Below are 16,516 nucleotides of genomic sequence, written 5' to 3' on the forward strand. Positions count from 1 at the left end.
AGCTTCTTACGGACCTTGTTGTTTAACCGGTTTTTCTAGTTACTTGTATATAAGAGTGAATCGGTTCTCTGTTCATTTGTGACGCTGAAGAAGAGTGATGGATGTCACTCGAAACGTCCGGAAATAAAAAATCCGTAACTGATCCAGTAGTAGAGTTTGAATTTTCTTACGAATGATGAACCATGATACGTGTTTTTATTAGGTAGATAGCTTTCTTGCAAGTTCCTGCTCAAAGGCTGACTACAAGCAGACATTGACAAGAACAGTGAGTACAGAATGTAACGCCACACCAATTTAATTTCTTGGTTAACGGATTTTTCTAGAATAATAATGGAGCGGGCGGGCGGGCGAAAAAAATAAATAAATAAAAATAGGCCTAGGGATCCGATTATGGCCCAAAATGGTACGAAAGGAGCCATGAAGTCAACACACCAGACTGGTTCAAAATTAAACAATGAATTTTGAACTTTTAATGATACCACTGTATTGAAAGATGGAATAACTGTAACAACTAGGAAGAAAAAGACTGTTTTCAACTGTTCAGGGCAAAATATGAGCATTTTGCAGTTGATTCTGAAGTTTTATTTTTATTTTCAAATCAGAAAAAAACGAAGCGGGCGAATCCGTTAACCAAGAAATTAAATTGGTGTGGCCTAATGAGGAATGATATAAAACCATATGCTAAAATGAAGTTCTATGTTCTACTAATCTAAGTTTCTATCTCTTTAGCATGGAGAGTGGATACGTACCAGTAATACATAGATACTAGTAGGTAAGAGAAACATAGTAACTACTATTCTATTATACTATACTATTCTAGTCAAGCTATTAGGGGGTTTGACTTCTTCTCTGGAGGAATACCAATACATGTACAAACAAAAACGTATTACATGTACCCGGCATACACTGTAGCAAAGGTGGATTTGTTAAAAAATACATCATCACAAGAACCATTTCACGTCATCAGCAAAACAGCGAAGTTGATTTTGAAAAACAAACTGCCATGTGCAGCTGCCCCTGATATTAAATGCAAGAGTTTGCTTTCTACCTCATGGATGTTCATGTGACAAGCTTCATTAGTATTCATGAAATCTGTCAAGCACATATGGCTTTCACTGTTATCAGTAATAGCACTTCTTTTGTCAGTTTCATGTTGTGGATACATGAGGTAAAACTATTGAGTGACATGCTTAGGTCCTCTTTATGTATTTAAAAATAAAGTGAATAATTTCATTTTCTTCTCAGCCTCTAAAAATGTTTGTTCCATCAACAAAATCCTTTGAAAGGATTGACATCATGCTACATTTTGTAAAATATAGGATGCAGCTTTTTAGTAGTCTAGTGCATGTTAACAGTCCTTTGATGAAAAGTCTCTAAGGATCTGTGTTTTTTCATCCATACACAGAACATTGCATGGAGCTACATTACATGTGTACACCAGGCTACACAATGATCAAAATTAACCTTAAGAGCATAACGTTAACGCCAGTGCAATGGCCAAGTCTGCAGAGTGATTACCTTGCGTTCAGTAGATACGATCCCAGGCCGAATCATACAAAACTTTAAAAATGGTACATACTGATTTCTCTGCATAGCCCTCAGCATTCAGGAAAAAGCATGGGAGTTAAACACACACCAGTACCAGTGGACTAGCCCCCTGATGTAGTGATTGCACAATGGTATGGCACCCGAAGAGCTACAGAAAAGAGATAGGCAGGCAAGAACTTTGAAAGAGCAGAAGAGTGCTGACCTTGACTGTTCCATATCCCAGGCCCTTTGATCTTCCACAGTGAGTACACGCACTTCCGCAGGTCATCACGAGGGTTCCACAGGGGGAGGGGCTTGCAGGACTCCTCGTCTTGCCATATCGCAGGCGGTGATTGGAGGAACAGGTTTTGAGAAATCCACTCTGCATCAGTGATCCCGGACAGGTAGGGGAGTGAGTGGAATATGGTCTGCATGGAAACACCGCAAGAGTATGCATTAGTACATGTGTAGGTATCACCTCATTTGCTTCGATTCTCTATCATATATTCACCACTATAAAAAAATGCATATTAAGAGATCTCCAATGCAATGTCAGCCAGTAAACTGCACTACTGCATATCTAAACTGTATTTTGCTAAGGATTGCTGCATTAGAGATCTCTCAAAACACAAACTTTTTGAAAGTGGTGGATATACATTGTGTGTAACCTGGTGGATGAATGATAATGGAGGCGAGAACAAAGCAGAAAAAAGCAGAAGAAACAAACCTCTACACTGTAATCCTGTCGAGGCCTAAAGTTGTAGATGTACCAGTTCTCAGTCAACTTCTTCCACACCTTATTGGCTGTGCTGTAAAGACATTCATGGAGACAACAAGTTGTTTGTTTGTTTATTTGTTTGTTTGGTAGTTTGGTAGCATTAAAAAATTGACAGTGAAAAGGAAAAACATGATTGCTGTGATGATCTCTTCACCCTGAAACCCTATGAAAATATAGATGTTTCCACATTTTGATATGCAAATCATGTAATAACCATACTATCATTAATAGTCTTCATTGTGCGAATGTCAAACTCCATACTGCTCTCTATGAAAGTTTCAAGAATAACTGAAGGTTACACAAATGCTCACATGTTTTCTTTGGCATCCAGACACGGCCTGAGCAAGGAGTGTTTCTCCATCAACCTGGTGAAGCCCTGCTCCTGACAGTACCTCCACATCCACTGCAGGGCAGACAGGGCAAACACACGCACGGCGAAGTGAGGCACCAGTGCCCACGGCATCACAGCAAGGAACGCTTTGTCAAAGAATTCCTCCTGGAAAAAAATAAGCTCTGTTCAAGTCATACAAGGGCGAGGTAAGAATAATACTGAAAAAAAAGACATAAACCTTCATACATGAAACTCGCTTTCACAAAAGGCAACACTTCTGGACATTGCAGTACCTGTTCATGTTTATCCTCCAACAAAAGGCCTAAGTGAGCTGTAATCTCCATCTGGGAAGCCATGATGCCAATCCTCTTGTCTGAATCCTGAATGGGAAGAACATTAACTTAGTAACTAAGTATTCACATAAGCAAAATTTCGTGGTCTGAGAAAAATGGACATATTCGCAGGACTGCATTTTTGCGGCAGGTGAGAAAGAAAGTTGGTGAATTATTTGTTTGCGGTAATGATAAATTTGCTGTACAGAAGTGACTGCGAAAACTCTGAATATAAAGTACCAATATAAAGTGCTTTCTAGTATGCAAACAAAACACAAACCCACTGACATGTCTGAGTCCGTCCCACAGGTTTGGCTGCAGACTGGGGTACTTGTGCAGCAGCAGGAGCAGGCACCACTCCACCATGTACCGCACAGAGATCTGGTTTTCTGCAGCGAGTGTGTTGAACAGGTGGTCCACGTACTGAGCTGCCAATGGCTGGGGAGGAAAGTTCACACATAGATTAGCAGTGTCCTTAGCCAAGTTTTCAGTTTCCCTGTATGCTAAGACATGCTAAGGACTCGAATGATACAATGTAAGATGGCAAAGTGGTCTTTTGGTTAGGGTTGTTGACTTAGAATCTGAAGGTCCTGGGTTTGAATCCCCATCTAACAGGCCCAAACGCTGTGCTCTTAGGAAAGGGAGATCAACCAAAGTAATTAAAGGGATGGTAGAATCAGCTTTGGTAAAGAAAACTTTTGAAAGGTGATTTCTTGGTTCTTGGATCTGTGACTCAAATTTGATGAGATGACAGCCTACCTCTGAGATGTACGGGAGGATGATGAGCACGACCTGCCACACCCTGTTCTTGTAGCGGTGAGGAAACGCGTTCAGGTGGTACCTGTGCACCCTCTGGGTCATCTCCTGGTCCTGGGGGCACAAACAGAGGGAGGAACGGACATTCTGTAAATCCACTTTTTTTATTCCAACGTGTAATAGTGTTTTATCTTATGTTTGTTGTAATCGTTTTTAGCTATATCATGTAATTTGTAACCGTTCTTGTAACGCCATAGTTTTAACATAAAAGTGCAATAATCTAGTGCAATAAAAAGTGCAATAATCTAGTGCAATATTTGATGCTTATGTTTAAGTTATGTACATGTTAAATATATTCTACCTGTGTATCCCATTGTCAAAGCTGCCCAATTCAGCCTGCGGGCTGCAATTAGCAACTTATATGTATGTTGTATGTATGTTCCTTTCGAAATAAACCAGTCTATATATAATCACAAGCTGTGGTGATGGCACACTCAAGATTATTCAACTTATTCCTCTGTGTCCTTATACCAACACAGAGGACAATACAGTACTCATATTCACCTGAGCGAAGTGAGGAAAGTCATGTAAAGTGCCTTTCCCAAGGGCACAAGGTCGGTGGCATGGCAGGATTCGAACACTCTACTTATGCAACACGACCCCAAGGGATGTAAATCCATCTGAATGTTCTTCATTCACAATCGTTTGTTTATCATAAATAAAGGGTATTGATTGATTGATTGATTGATCAAGAGCCGACGTTTTGCTGACTGTCTGTCATCTTTATCAGGGAAATTATCCCCACCTTCTCCACAAGCCTGGTGAAGAGCAGCTCGATGAAGGGTGTCCACTGCGTCTGGTGCCTGCTGATGCTGACCAGGAAGTTCACAACACAGGCACGAACCTGCTTGTCATCCCGCTCATCACTGTAACAGCAAACAGCTGTGTGAAAATTTACACCTTTACACAAGCCATATATTCAAAACGAGAAAAATGAACAAGCAAAAGATCTTACATCCAACACTAGAAACATAATTCTCCTATTTTGTCTCCCCCTCCATTGTGTTTTGTCCCAATGGAAAAGCCAAAGAAAGAAAGAAAGAAAGAAAGAAAGTAATTCCACATAATTTATATGCAAATATGAGCATCTAAACAGATCTCCAATGCAACATCAGCAATCAAAATGCACTCCTGCATATCTAAGCTGCGCATACCTGGGGGATGCTGCACCATATCAATATCTCTCAAGCAGAATGTTTTTCATGGCAGATATACATGTATGTAACCCGGTGGATAATTAAGTTCTTACCCTTTGTATGCCTCATTAACACTGCATTTGTTCCCTAGCTGTTTCACATACGCGATGGTGTCCAGCTCTGTCCTGAAAATTCATCAAACAAACACTCAGACTCAGTTTGAATTGAACCAAGAAATTGTACAATTCAGAATTTAAATTTAAATGCATCATTTGCAATGAAATATGTTACATTTTATATGTGATATGCGATTTTATGTGGTTTGTGATTCTAGTGCACTACTGCAGCTGTACTTTGTGTGAAAGATCAGTGCAATTCAGTTCCCCTGTCAACGGCTTCTATACTGTACCTTTTAGAAGTTCAATAAACCAGTCATATAATATACCCCACCCCCATATTACCAGGCCTGTGCACAACTTTTACTTTGGTCAGTCTTCTAAGAAGGTGACAGTCTTATAGCCTTAGCGCATTGAACAAACCTGAGGTTTCTCTTGAAGTGTGGCCCAAACGTGGCAGCCTCCAGGATCACGTCAATGTGTGCTGTAGCACTGGAGATTCGGATGGCTAGAGCTGAGGGCGACTCATCGGCTGCGTCTGTCTGCGTGTCCGAGCAGCAGCCTCCTGCCCAGTACCCGCAGCAGTGCCGCAGCAGGATGTTGGTCACCCCTCGGATACGCTCACCCATGGCAAACAGCTCACCAGCATACTGGTAGATAAAGGGACACAATCTCTTTAGGCTGTGTTACACAATTCCTTGCTATTAAGGGCTGACTGAGCCCCCTTTCTAGGGCTTGTGGGTTGCTGCTGAGAGCCAAACACCTCTAACTCGAGAGAACCATTCCCAGAACTATCAATAGGAGCTCAGGATTCTCTGTCACTATGGAAACCAGTCATAAAAATCTGTCCAATAGGAGCTCAAGATTCTCTGTTACTATGGAAACCAGTCATGATTGACAGGTGTTCCCCTCACCTGTTTTTGCCTGAGGAAGACGGCAGATGTAGTAGGAGCCGCCATGAGCGCAGGGTGGAACGTGATGCCCACGAAACTGTACATGACGGGCCAGAAGTGATCGGTGTCCCTGTAGAAGTCCTGCACCAGTTTCCAGGCACAGTCCATCGCTGCCACACACATGGACTCTTCTCCCGCCTCGTGCACCTGTGACAGGCAGGTGAGATGTGCGACATCCGGTCAGTGTGGCCTGAAATATCATCTGTATGTGCAGGTCAGTGCAAGCAGAATTGGAGTTGTGCAGGTATAAATTTTCTGATGTCAACCTGTACCAAACCTGCGCCAGTCCATATACTGGGTGGCCGGTAGCATCTACTAAAAAAAATCCACCAGGCCGCATATGTCCACCACCCAGAAAAATGGGTCTAAAAAGATCTCCAAAATGACATCCCCCAGTACAAGTATAATGCACTCCTGCAATTATAAATTGGGCATACTAGTAGTACCTTTGGGGTGCTCTCTCAAAAACTCTGTTTTTCAAAGTGTTGGATTATGTTACCTGGCAGATAAATGTTAATGGAGGTAACATAAGTGTTTGTGAACTGATTGTTCATTAGCACCTTTGAAACGCCATGCAAAGTACTCAAATAGTTCATCACTAAAGGGCGAACGGAGTAAGAAACACAACCAAAGACCTACCGGTGGAATCAGCCTCTCCATAGTCCTCATGAGCTGTATGGCAGCCATGCCGGTGGCCACCTCGGTGTTGTCCATGGCTCGTGTGAGCAGCTCGGCAGGACTGCCCAGGGCGTGGCCGGCTCTGTTGCCAGGCAACCACAGCAGGAAGTCCACCACAGTCCACTGGCTCTCCACGTACAGGCACACCGCCCTGCCCCAGTCCTCCCGGCTCACATGCTCACTGGAATGAGAATGGTGCAAATGGCCCTTTGAGGCATGTACGATAAGGGTAAGTCCAGTTTTTCACAGTTTAAATCTAGCCTGTTTCAGAATGCAAAAAAGGTTGTTCATCATTTGACACAAATAGTCAGATCCTTCACCATTAGTATCTATGTAATACATGTATAACCAGCATGCCCCAAAACATGATGTCTTATGCAAGCTATACAATATACTTAGTAAATGGATGTAAACAGTTACTGTATAAACTGTTCTGTTTTCCATATCCTAGCAGACAGCAATGATTTTTTTTTTCTTGTTTCCCCTAACACCCAGACACCCCCCCAAAAGCAGGGGCAATGTACTAGGGTCAAGGAACAAACTGGATGCTAAAGGTTGTTGATGGTGCCAGCCCCCTGGCCCCCTTTTTCCAAGTTTACACACCTGTCAGCATCTGAAGGCTTCCCAAAGCCATCCTGAAGCCTGAGCACCCTGCCTGCCCCCACCAGTGTCTCCCCCAGCCCCCTGTAGGCAGCAGGACCAGTCTGGACAATCTCACACACACAGGACAGGCACTTCATGGCAGACAGGCAACACAGCTGCGACTGCACCACAGAAACCTGCCGGGAAAGGCAAACCACCAATGAGGGAAGTTTCTTACCAGTGATACCAGAAATCCTTTTTTCAGTAGAATGTCAAAAATTACTTTCTGTAAATACACACTTAAAAGTCTGGATCTAATCCCATGGCATACAAAATTCCATGTTTTACTACAATCCCAATTGTGAGCAGTGCAATTTCTCTTAATAAATTTGCTGTATCCTTGTTTAAGTCTTCCCTCCTACCTGATTATCCTGGGATTCAAGCGTGATGATGCTCTTTTCCACCAGTGTCTGGAGTGAGCCTAGCACCAGATTCGTAGCCTGATTACCACCAGGGTAGAAAGTGCTGAGCTGTTTGAGTAGCTGTGTGTACATGTTCACTCTGCCTATGTCAGCCATCTGGAACAATAGTAGTCAAATCCTTGTCGTAGGAATTTCTACAAAAGGCAATATGTTACCATATCTTGAAATTTCCTCTGTGTTGGTAGAAGTCATTATGAAGCAAGTTTGAACTGTACGGAAGCACGGAGGATTGCTCATTCCTTCATCATGTAGAAAAAGACTTGAGTTGTACAGTTGGAAAACTGGGTAAGTCCAAGTTCTTGTGTTGGAAAATTACAGTTCAAACTTGCTTCACAGTATATTGTTTCACATGGTAATTGGTAATACAGTGTTAGATTAAATCACTCTAAATGTAGCATTTAAATGATACCTAAACAACATTTTACTACTATACAGCAGTAGAGATTTGATTTTTCCAACTTACTTTGGTAATTTCTGCTGTGAGTTTCTGCACAAGAAATGCCAGTGTCTCCTCCAGACAGGACTGCAGTACCTGGCTCAGCTGCTGGGTGGTGTTCACACAACACCCTCTTGCCATCTCTGAAGTGCCATGTTCCTGTTAACATGAAAGAACAGTGTCCATATCTGTATCTGTATCTGTATAGCCGGTATAACCGCCTTTCAGCGTAACACACCAGCTTTGCAGGCACGTGGCGTGGCAGCAGCTGGCTATATTACACCGATCGACTTGTTACACCTACCCCTTAAACTTCTAGCTCTAGACATTGTTTAGAGCTATCTATTGACAATGCCCCTACTGTACTTGGTAACAGTGGATGAATTCTTGAACACCTCAATCCTTGGTTGATAACTCTGGTACTTGAAGGCATGGCTATTCATAAAACCTGATCATCTTGTGAACATGAAGTAGTTGGAAGTTAGCTTTCTAGTGTGTTCCTCACAGACACTACAAATTACTGCATACAAACAAACAACATACATTTGTACACAGAAGAAATGTAAGTAATCCTAACCTAGAGCTATTCTTGCATCTATTTGACAATCAAGAAATCAAATAAAATCACCTTAAATTAATAAGTTACAGATAAAATCCTTCCATATATAGAGGTGGTGCATGTCAATTCTATAGCCCCTGCTTTGGGGCACTAGCTAGTCCACTGATGATCCAAAGATGAATGATTAGGCAAAATTTTTGTCAATCATGAGCAGCAAAATAATGTCAAATGACGGAAAGACAGATGCTGACTAGAAAACTGCCCTAGAGATGCGTTACCTCCATGAGACAGGACAGGATATGGAGACACCTGTCGGCCTTGGCAGGTGGCAGGTACGGGTGGGTGCGGGCAGAGTTCATCACCTGCACCACGGGTGATAGCAGGGCCTCCAGGGACAGAACACCTGCAGGGCTGTCACTGCAACAGGTGGGAGATTAGTAGAACATTAAGTTTGAGGAGTAATCTATGATGTAAGTCTATGATGTGACTTTGGTAAGGCCACACCAATTTACTTAGTAGTGGCAAGATATTGGAGATTGTGGAACAAGGGTAATTTTAAAACCTGCCAAAAAACCAAAACTACGAGATATCAATTGAAATAATTTACTGTGTTTTAAAGATAAACCACCCACTCTTGCATGGCACTAGCTGTTGATCACTTCAAGTAGTACAAATGATTTAACAACATCCTTTCCATGTCCTACCTGTTAAGTGCTGTCTCTTGCTGTTCCTCAGTGTCCTGCAGCTGTCTGATCTTGTGCTGTCCATCCACGGCCAGCAACAGCAGCATGGCAATACTGTGAGCCTCGTTCCTGCCTGGTACGTCACTGCCACTAGCTACAGAGGGAGATCAAATACATTTTACACAACTTCAGGCTGCGGTACATCAGAATTTGCCTAGTCTTGATGGAGATCTGTTAGCATCAACCTCTAGTGGCATAAATTTCTGAAGAAGTGTGATTATAGACAGACACGAAAAATATTACACAATGTATGAGACAGCTTTTTTTTAAAAGAGAGATACTGAAATAGTTGAAAAAGCACAGAGGTATCACTTATGTCTTTGCAAACTGAAGAAGGTTGTGTCCTATCTCCAGTAAGCGTGATAAATTTCCAAAGAGCAACTTGGAGACACTGGGCCAGAAGTTTGAAGAATATTGAAGGGGACAAACTCTAATAATAGTATAAGGCAGTCTGGGAATGAGTATAGACAGTAGCACTGGAGTAATTTGAGAGTTTCAACCATTTACAGAAATGAGTTTCAACCATTTTAACCTTTTACAGAAATGATGTCAAATTTCACCACTGACCAGGCACACCGACTCACCTTCCTCAGGTGACACCTGGATGGCGGCATGCACACCTGCCTGTAGAAACCTGCTCAGGTGTGCGTCTGGGACAGGGTCACCTGTCTGTGTGGGGCCGAGGTCCTGGAGACAGCCGCCGTGTTCAGTCAACCACCTGCTCACCTGGAAAAAGGTCGTGCATGGTTTTCAGTACCACCAATTCCCTGGACTGTCAGGCAACTACAAGACTCTGGGAGCTCAGGGTTCAGATGTCAAAGCAGCTAAAATCAAGAGAATATATACTGATGCACTGGGCAGAAGAGAAGCAGATTCGGAAAAGAACTCTACAACAGACCTGAGTCAGCTTACAGATGCGCCCTATGTCATATGCCAGAAACTGTCATTCTAATATAGAACAGTTCAGCCATAACCAAAGCTGTAGGGCTGATATCAGTTTGAATTTTACCATGGTCAATATTGACTGAAGGAGGCCACATATACATGTACACATATATGTGAGTGAAAGGACTTCAACTCTGTAAAATTTTTAAAGAATTGTACTGAAAAATATCTAGTCCATTATAAGTCCATGTACTGACCTGTTCCCAGAGACCTGTCCCCCTGACCATACAGCCGTCCTCTCTCTCCAGACAGGCCAGTGTGCTAGCCAGTTGCTGCAGGCTCACCTTCTCCTGTAGGACCAGTCACAGTTATATTTCTTTCACACTGAATCTGCATCTGTAATGTACTCAGGGCCTAAAATACCACCTGCATATGCAGGTTAGTGCAGGTAAAATTGGAGCTGTGCAGGTGTTGCTGTTGTCTACCTGCACTAGTTGATGTAATTTCCAACACCGTAACTCCAGTCTTTGTCAAGGAATGAGCAATCCACTGCTTCTGTGGCGTCGCATTATGCAGATTGAACATGTAACTGAGGGAGCAGTGGACCATAAGTATCAGAAAGTGTTGGAAATTACAGTTCAAACCGGTTTCAGAATGACTTCTACATCCCAACAAAGATGAATTTTCCAAGCTAACATACTCACCACATCAGCCATGTTACAGATGGCCTGGGCAAAATGACACTGGATGGCGCCCCGCAGCGTGACGTTGTTGGTCATGACGTGCGTCATCACGACCTGACGTATCTGCGCCAGCGTGGCGTCCCCCCAGGCCGGGACGGGAGGGACAGACGCCAGGGCCTGGGTCACGTACAGCAGTGGGACAGCCCCGCACGGCTCGCGGGACAGCGCCGCGATCAGGTCCTGCATGAACTGGACTGGGGCGGCATGAAAACAAACAATGGTACATTGTAAAGGCTGTATTGCTTAAGACAATGTTTTATTCAAGCTAAGCCTCAAATATGAAATTTAAGCTTAAAAGCCTGTCAAATTCATTTTACTTCACAAATGCACAGATGCATTTAGCACAAAATAAATAGCAAATTTTACACTGATGATTTACATTGTGAAGGGTTCAGCTAAATGACAATAGCAGTCCTGAATACATCTGAACACACCAAATTTCCAGAAAATGGAGAATCATCATTGATACCAACATGAGCTTATCCATAGTCCTGCAGTTACTTTTCTATGTACATCAGTATGAAGCCATCACACTAAACCCAGAACTGACCTTTCTCTGCTGACCCAAGCATGTCCAGACACTTGGTTAGAAAAGGCAGGATAGCCTGACCAATCACAGGGCACGATCCAAGCTTCTCTCCTTCCAACCTGAGAAGACAAAAGTCCACAAGAACAAACCCCAATCATACCCTTTAACATCCATACTGTCTTGGTCTCAAGCAAGTTATATGTGGAGCCTCAAGACATATTTGAAAGTGAACACTGGTACCTGATAACTTCCTACAACATTATGGCAGTACTTATGAAACAGTGGTGCTTATTTTTCCAATTCTTGAATACCAGTGATTGATTTTCAATTTCTAATTGATGTGTGTGTTCGAACCTTATTAAGGACCTGAATGCAAACATAGCATCTTTGACTTCCTTGACTTCTTTACACATCTCAATCCCACTGAATGTCCATCCAGTATATTGATCAGTGAATGATCACCATTTTGCTTTCAATAAATGAAAAGTATGAAGGACAGTTTCCTTACCTGTTATAGAGGGAGGTGTCCTGTAGCAGTTTGCTCATGACAGGACCCAAGATGAACTACAAATGGATAGATAAAATGGACTAAATCAACAGCTTTTAATTTAAAAGGACAGGAACATTGCAAGGTCTTGCTCTACCACTACATCTCTTTATCTTTATTATTGGGCTCACTTTTACCCTAGGTAGCCTAGTAATACTTCCAGATCTGGACGGTAAAATACCTCTTAGCCAGCCTGAGGAGAACAGTACACTGGTAACAAGGCTAGTAGGAAGCTAGCCTCTACCAGGCTTCAGGAAGCAGTGGAAAAGAGTCTAAATTGGCCAAAAAGACACATAACATGCCAGGGTTTGCCAGAGTTGGTCCACTAAATAGTACAGTTTTCCGCTCTCAAAGTGTACTCCTTTAGCAAGCAACAAACTGTACTCCTTTAGCAACTCCCCTGGTATTCTATCTGTCTATTTGGCCAATTTGTACCTTACCAGGTGCTTCCCAAAGCCTGGTAGACGCTAGTAGTGAGCATCTGTCCTACTAGTACCTGTGTAAAGCCCATAGTGATGATGTGTGGAGAGGCAGCCAGGTCCAGCTGGAGAATGTCCAGTAAGGCCCAGCGGTGGATGTTCTTGTTGTCGTGAGTGAAGGCCTTCCTGTAGACTGTGTAGAGCCAGGAGGGGTGCAGCAAGAGGCAACCTGGGGGCAGTTTTTACAGTTAGAAGCATGACAAAACTAGAAAGTTTTACAAAATACAAAGTAGATCAAGCAACTGGATACATTTCGTGAGGAGTATTATAAAGATGTTTCAGATAGCATGGAAAATATAGGTCAGAATAGAATGGAATGGAATAGAATAGAATAGAATAGAATAGAATAGAATAGAATAGAATAGAATAGAATAGAATAGAATAGAATAGAATAGAATAGAATAGAATAGAATAGAATAGAATAGAACAAACCTGGGTCTGGTAGGACTGTTGCCATGGCAGTGATGAGGGTTTTCATCCGAGGCAGGACAGGCTTCACCACATGGACCTGTGATAGGAAGAGATACAGTGTACATTTGTGTGTACTCGGTACATTTTCATCTTCTGCATCTCCCACAAGGAAAAACAGAGAATTCTGAGGTCATTTTGGGAAAGTATGCTGTCTTTTCTTGTTTCTAAGTTGGAACATACCTGGTTCTCTTCCAGCGTTTCTATGATGAGGATGTAGTCTTGCCAGACTGGCATCAGCTGGGCTGAGTGAGCCGGACTCCACCAGAACAACAGGCCTGTATCTGGGGTTAGAAGGGCAGGCGTCATATTTTACCGAAAAATGACATTTTGAACACATGATATGCATGGGCAAGTCAATCAAACTACAGTATCTAAATTCTAAATATAGAATACAACACGGGGTATTCCGTATCGCCCGAGGTACCAGCCCGACCGCGCGTCGGATCGCCCGACGGCCGCAGGCCGGAGGGAGATCCGATCCGCGGGAGGGCTGGGACCGAGGGTGATGCGGAATACACCGTGTTGTATTTTATTTATGTCATACCCACCCAAGAAAACACGCCTTTTAATGCGAAATAGGCGAACATTTGGTGTCCCTAAATCCAAACAATGCAACAACATCAATTCCAACGTCCGAATTTTGTGTTCGAATTTTCGAAAGCGGTGCAAGCGGTTAGGGCGAAACGCGTTCGAATCGTTCTATGGAACATTTGGAAGGGCCGGGCCGTACGCGTTAAGAACCCCCGGGCCGTACCGCTAGTTATCACACGGGCCGGAACACCCGTATCGAACGTAATCGAGGCCCAGGTAGGACATAATGCAAAATATCAATCCTAGTCAGGTGAATCAATTTTTCAATATCTCAAAATTGAATTTTGCTACAATTTCTTGTCCAGAACAGGGTTTTGGGTGCAATAATCTAAAATCTTTGAAAGAACCAAACTTACATGTACTTTCCTACATTCAGAACTTCTATAAACATGACAGCAAGCACTCATGATAATGAGGGTAATGTTACAGGTGTCTCGTCTTACCTGCGTCAGCACAGGTGATGGTCCTGTCATGCCTACTGATGGTGTCTAGTGCCCTCTTCAGTAGGTACATGGCTCGCTTCCGAGTCACTGCGTTGGTGCCCGTCAACAGTCCCACCTGCAGCAGCGCCCAAAACTCTCCCTGGCTGCTGATGTCAAAACTGCAGGCCCCGCCGAAGAAGTGGTCAGCCAGGCCGCAGAGGAGGAGGAAGGCCTTCTCCACCGCATCCTGCCCTCCAGTCTTCAACCTCAGCAACAAGTCCCAGATTGCAGATATTCGCTCTTGGTACCTGTCGGCATTGGAGAGAAACTTTGGAAGAAGGATACCAACGACTCTGCTAGAAGTTCCCTCAGTGTAAAACCGACTGTGTTCTAGGGTGTCGAGCACCCTAGGAAAAAGCTGTGTCTCGAATTCGTGACGAGTGGACAGATTTGAAGCATGTTTGAGCAGGTAGTTCATCACCTCCACTGCAGTCTTCACGTCCAAGACATCCCTGTGGTCGCTGTCGTAGCCCAGCCTCTGCTCTTCGCAGTAAGTCCGCAAGGAGGCGTCGATGAGAAGGGCAACAGAATCCATCAGGTCCGTCGACTGCGACGACCCAGACAGTCGAAGGCATCCGATCAGCAGTTCGCAAGCCGCGTGGAGCCTCTGCGGTTCGGAGGAATCCTTCGTTTTGCCGACTCTCGACGTGTTCACGGCTTTCAACGAAGGTATGCAGATCGTGTTTATAACCTCCTCGCAAACCGGGAAGATCTGGTCGCGATTCTGGTGCTGGCACCCGGACGTCGCGTCTGCGGATTCCAACACGCTACACAGCGAATTCAGCGACTCTATGCGCTCATCTAGAGTACAAGACGGCTCCTTGACTAGATTCTGGATGAGCTGAACTGGTGAAACCGCTGATTCCCGCTGAAGCAGCTTCAGCAGTATGCCATCCATGGCCATGGCTGGACAGAAATAATTTTGCCCAAGCCGCGTGATAGATTCACACATGCATACTCCAGTCAAAGGTCACGAAATGTTGTGCTGTGCGACAGCGCTCCAAGCGGATGTGTTTAGAACCGCATTGAGAGATGGCAGCTGTCACAAACCTTACACCCAAGTTGTGTTTCGAATAGTTGATGTATAGATGATGATTGATGGTTTTTCGTTTACCTAACTAATTGCTGCTGAATTTTTGCTGAGTTAACGTTATATCTAACAATATCATCAGGACTTTTCTCAGTTAATTACTTTGTGATGAAAATGAAACAAAAAGTTAACTTCACTCCTTGCTAAAAACCATTATTCTACATGCAAATCTTCTTTGCAGAGAGGAAAGGAAACAACAAATGTCAACCACCTCAGACCAGCTCAGACAACTTGAGGAGGAAAGTTCTCTGTCTGTGAATGTCCGGAGACTGGTGTGTGAAGTGGGGCTGCAGGACGCTGGTGCTGATGCTGAAAATTCAGAGCGTTGGCATTTGTACATGACAGACGAGGGAACACTGCGATGGGATGCAGTTGAAAGAGTTCTCCATCAGTCGTCATCTCAGGGTACTTAGCATTGCCTTTATATTTCATAAATAATGGTCACAAGTCAGTTTTATACTCAAGCATTTCAAGTTTTGGGGGACTCAGTGAAGGAGGGGAAAGGAGGCATTGTACTGCAATTAAAACAACTGTAGTAACTGAGTACCTTTATGAGATATTTATGAACATTAAACCATGGGAAATAGTCCATGATTCACACAACAGTATTACATGCAACAGTATTTTAAGTCAGTATCAATGTGGACTTATAAAGAATCTAGTCCACTGTTAATTAAACATGACCATATTGCATTTAAAGACTGTGTCTAAGGAACCTAGAATAAGGAACCTACAGGAAATATAACAACAGTGTGTGTTACCCTCTATCTAAGGTTCCAGTGTGCCTGACTACCAGACTGCAGTGTCCAGACTTGGGCCTGTGTGCAGGGCCGTGCATGCCTACCTGTCACAGCTGTCACCTGCAGAGAGGAGGAGCAGGTACAGCCCTCATCTCACCTGGACAGGATATGGGCAGGTATATTTGAGAGACATGATAGCAATTGTCAACCCTATACTAGTGACCACTGGTTTGATGTGACCATCGTATTCAAGTCTTTCGAGTGGTCAATGTAGACAGGTTTGACTGCGATACTTAAATACTAAATGTTACATTTTTAATAGCTTTATATATAGCATCATTATCAAACAAAAATTATTTCTGTACTGCAAATACCTTGATTTCGGACCTCAGACATTAGAATTCTGGCTATGGAAACGTGTACAATCTAAGAGTTAGTAAACCTGTTATTACAATGCATTTTCCCAGGTGTTTGAAGAGTGTTTTGACCT

General features: G+C 43.3%; 1 protein-coding gene across 1 annotated transcript in view; it reads right to left on the reverse strand.

Moving 5' to 3' along the window:
- Window positions 1-15,164, reverse strand: part of LOC109472160 (probable methyltransferase TARBP1) — a 17,613-nt gene extending 2,449 nt beyond the window's left edge. The window contains exons 1-25 of the mRNA XM_019771734.1: window positions 14,158-15,164; window positions 13,304-13,404; window positions 13,085-13,160; window positions 12,670-12,821; window positions 12,135-12,190; window positions 11,648-11,745; window positions 11,059-11,291; window positions 10,612-10,704; window positions 10,054-10,195; window positions 9,431-9,563; window positions 9,005-9,143; window positions 8,195-8,326; window positions 7,672-7,827; window positions 7,271-7,446; window positions 6,629-6,848; window positions 5,951-6,136; window positions 5,460-5,686; window positions 5,034-5,105; window positions 4,530-4,650; window positions 3,728-3,838; window positions 3,257-3,406; window positions 2,930-3,016; window positions 2,617-2,801; window positions 2,255-2,336; window positions 1,751-1,955 (exon numbers count right to left, since the gene is read on the reverse strand). Of these exons, the coding sequence (XP_019627293.1) occupies window positions 1,751-1,955; window positions 2,255-2,336; window positions 2,617-2,801; window positions 2,930-3,016; window positions 3,257-3,406; window positions 3,728-3,838; window positions 4,530-4,650; window positions 5,034-5,105; window positions 5,460-5,686; window positions 5,951-6,136; window positions 6,629-6,848; window positions 7,271-7,446; window positions 7,672-7,827; window positions 8,195-8,326; window positions 9,005-9,143; window positions 9,431-9,563; window positions 10,054-10,195; window positions 10,612-10,704; window positions 11,059-11,291; window positions 11,648-11,745; window positions 12,135-12,190; window positions 12,670-12,821; window positions 13,085-13,160; window positions 13,304-13,404; window positions 14,158-15,148 (4,324 nt within the window). The 5' untranslated portion in view covers window positions 15,149-15,164. The remainder of the gene's footprint in view (window positions 1-1,750; window positions 1,956-2,254; window positions 2,337-2,616; window positions 2,802-2,929; window positions 3,017-3,256; window positions 3,407-3,727; window positions 3,839-4,529; window positions 4,651-5,033; window positions 5,106-5,459; window positions 5,687-5,950; window positions 6,137-6,628; window positions 6,849-7,270; window positions 7,447-7,671; window positions 7,828-8,194; window positions 8,327-9,004; window positions 9,144-9,430; window positions 9,564-10,053; window positions 10,196-10,611; window positions 10,705-11,058; window positions 11,292-11,647; window positions 11,746-12,134; window positions 12,191-12,669; window positions 12,822-13,084; window positions 13,161-13,303; window positions 13,405-14,157) is intronic.
- Window positions 15,165-16,516: the final 1,352 nt, after the last annotated feature.

The sequence above is a fragment of the Branchiostoma belcheri genome, unplaced genomic scaffold (genome assembly GCF_001625305.1).
Source record: "Branchiostoma belcheri isolate BF01 breed outbred unplaced genomic scaffold, Haploidv18h27 scaffold27, whole genome shotgun sequence".
NCBI lineage: Eukaryota > Metazoa > Chordata > Leptocardii > Amphioxiformes > Branchiostomatidae > Branchiostoma > Branchiostoma belcheri.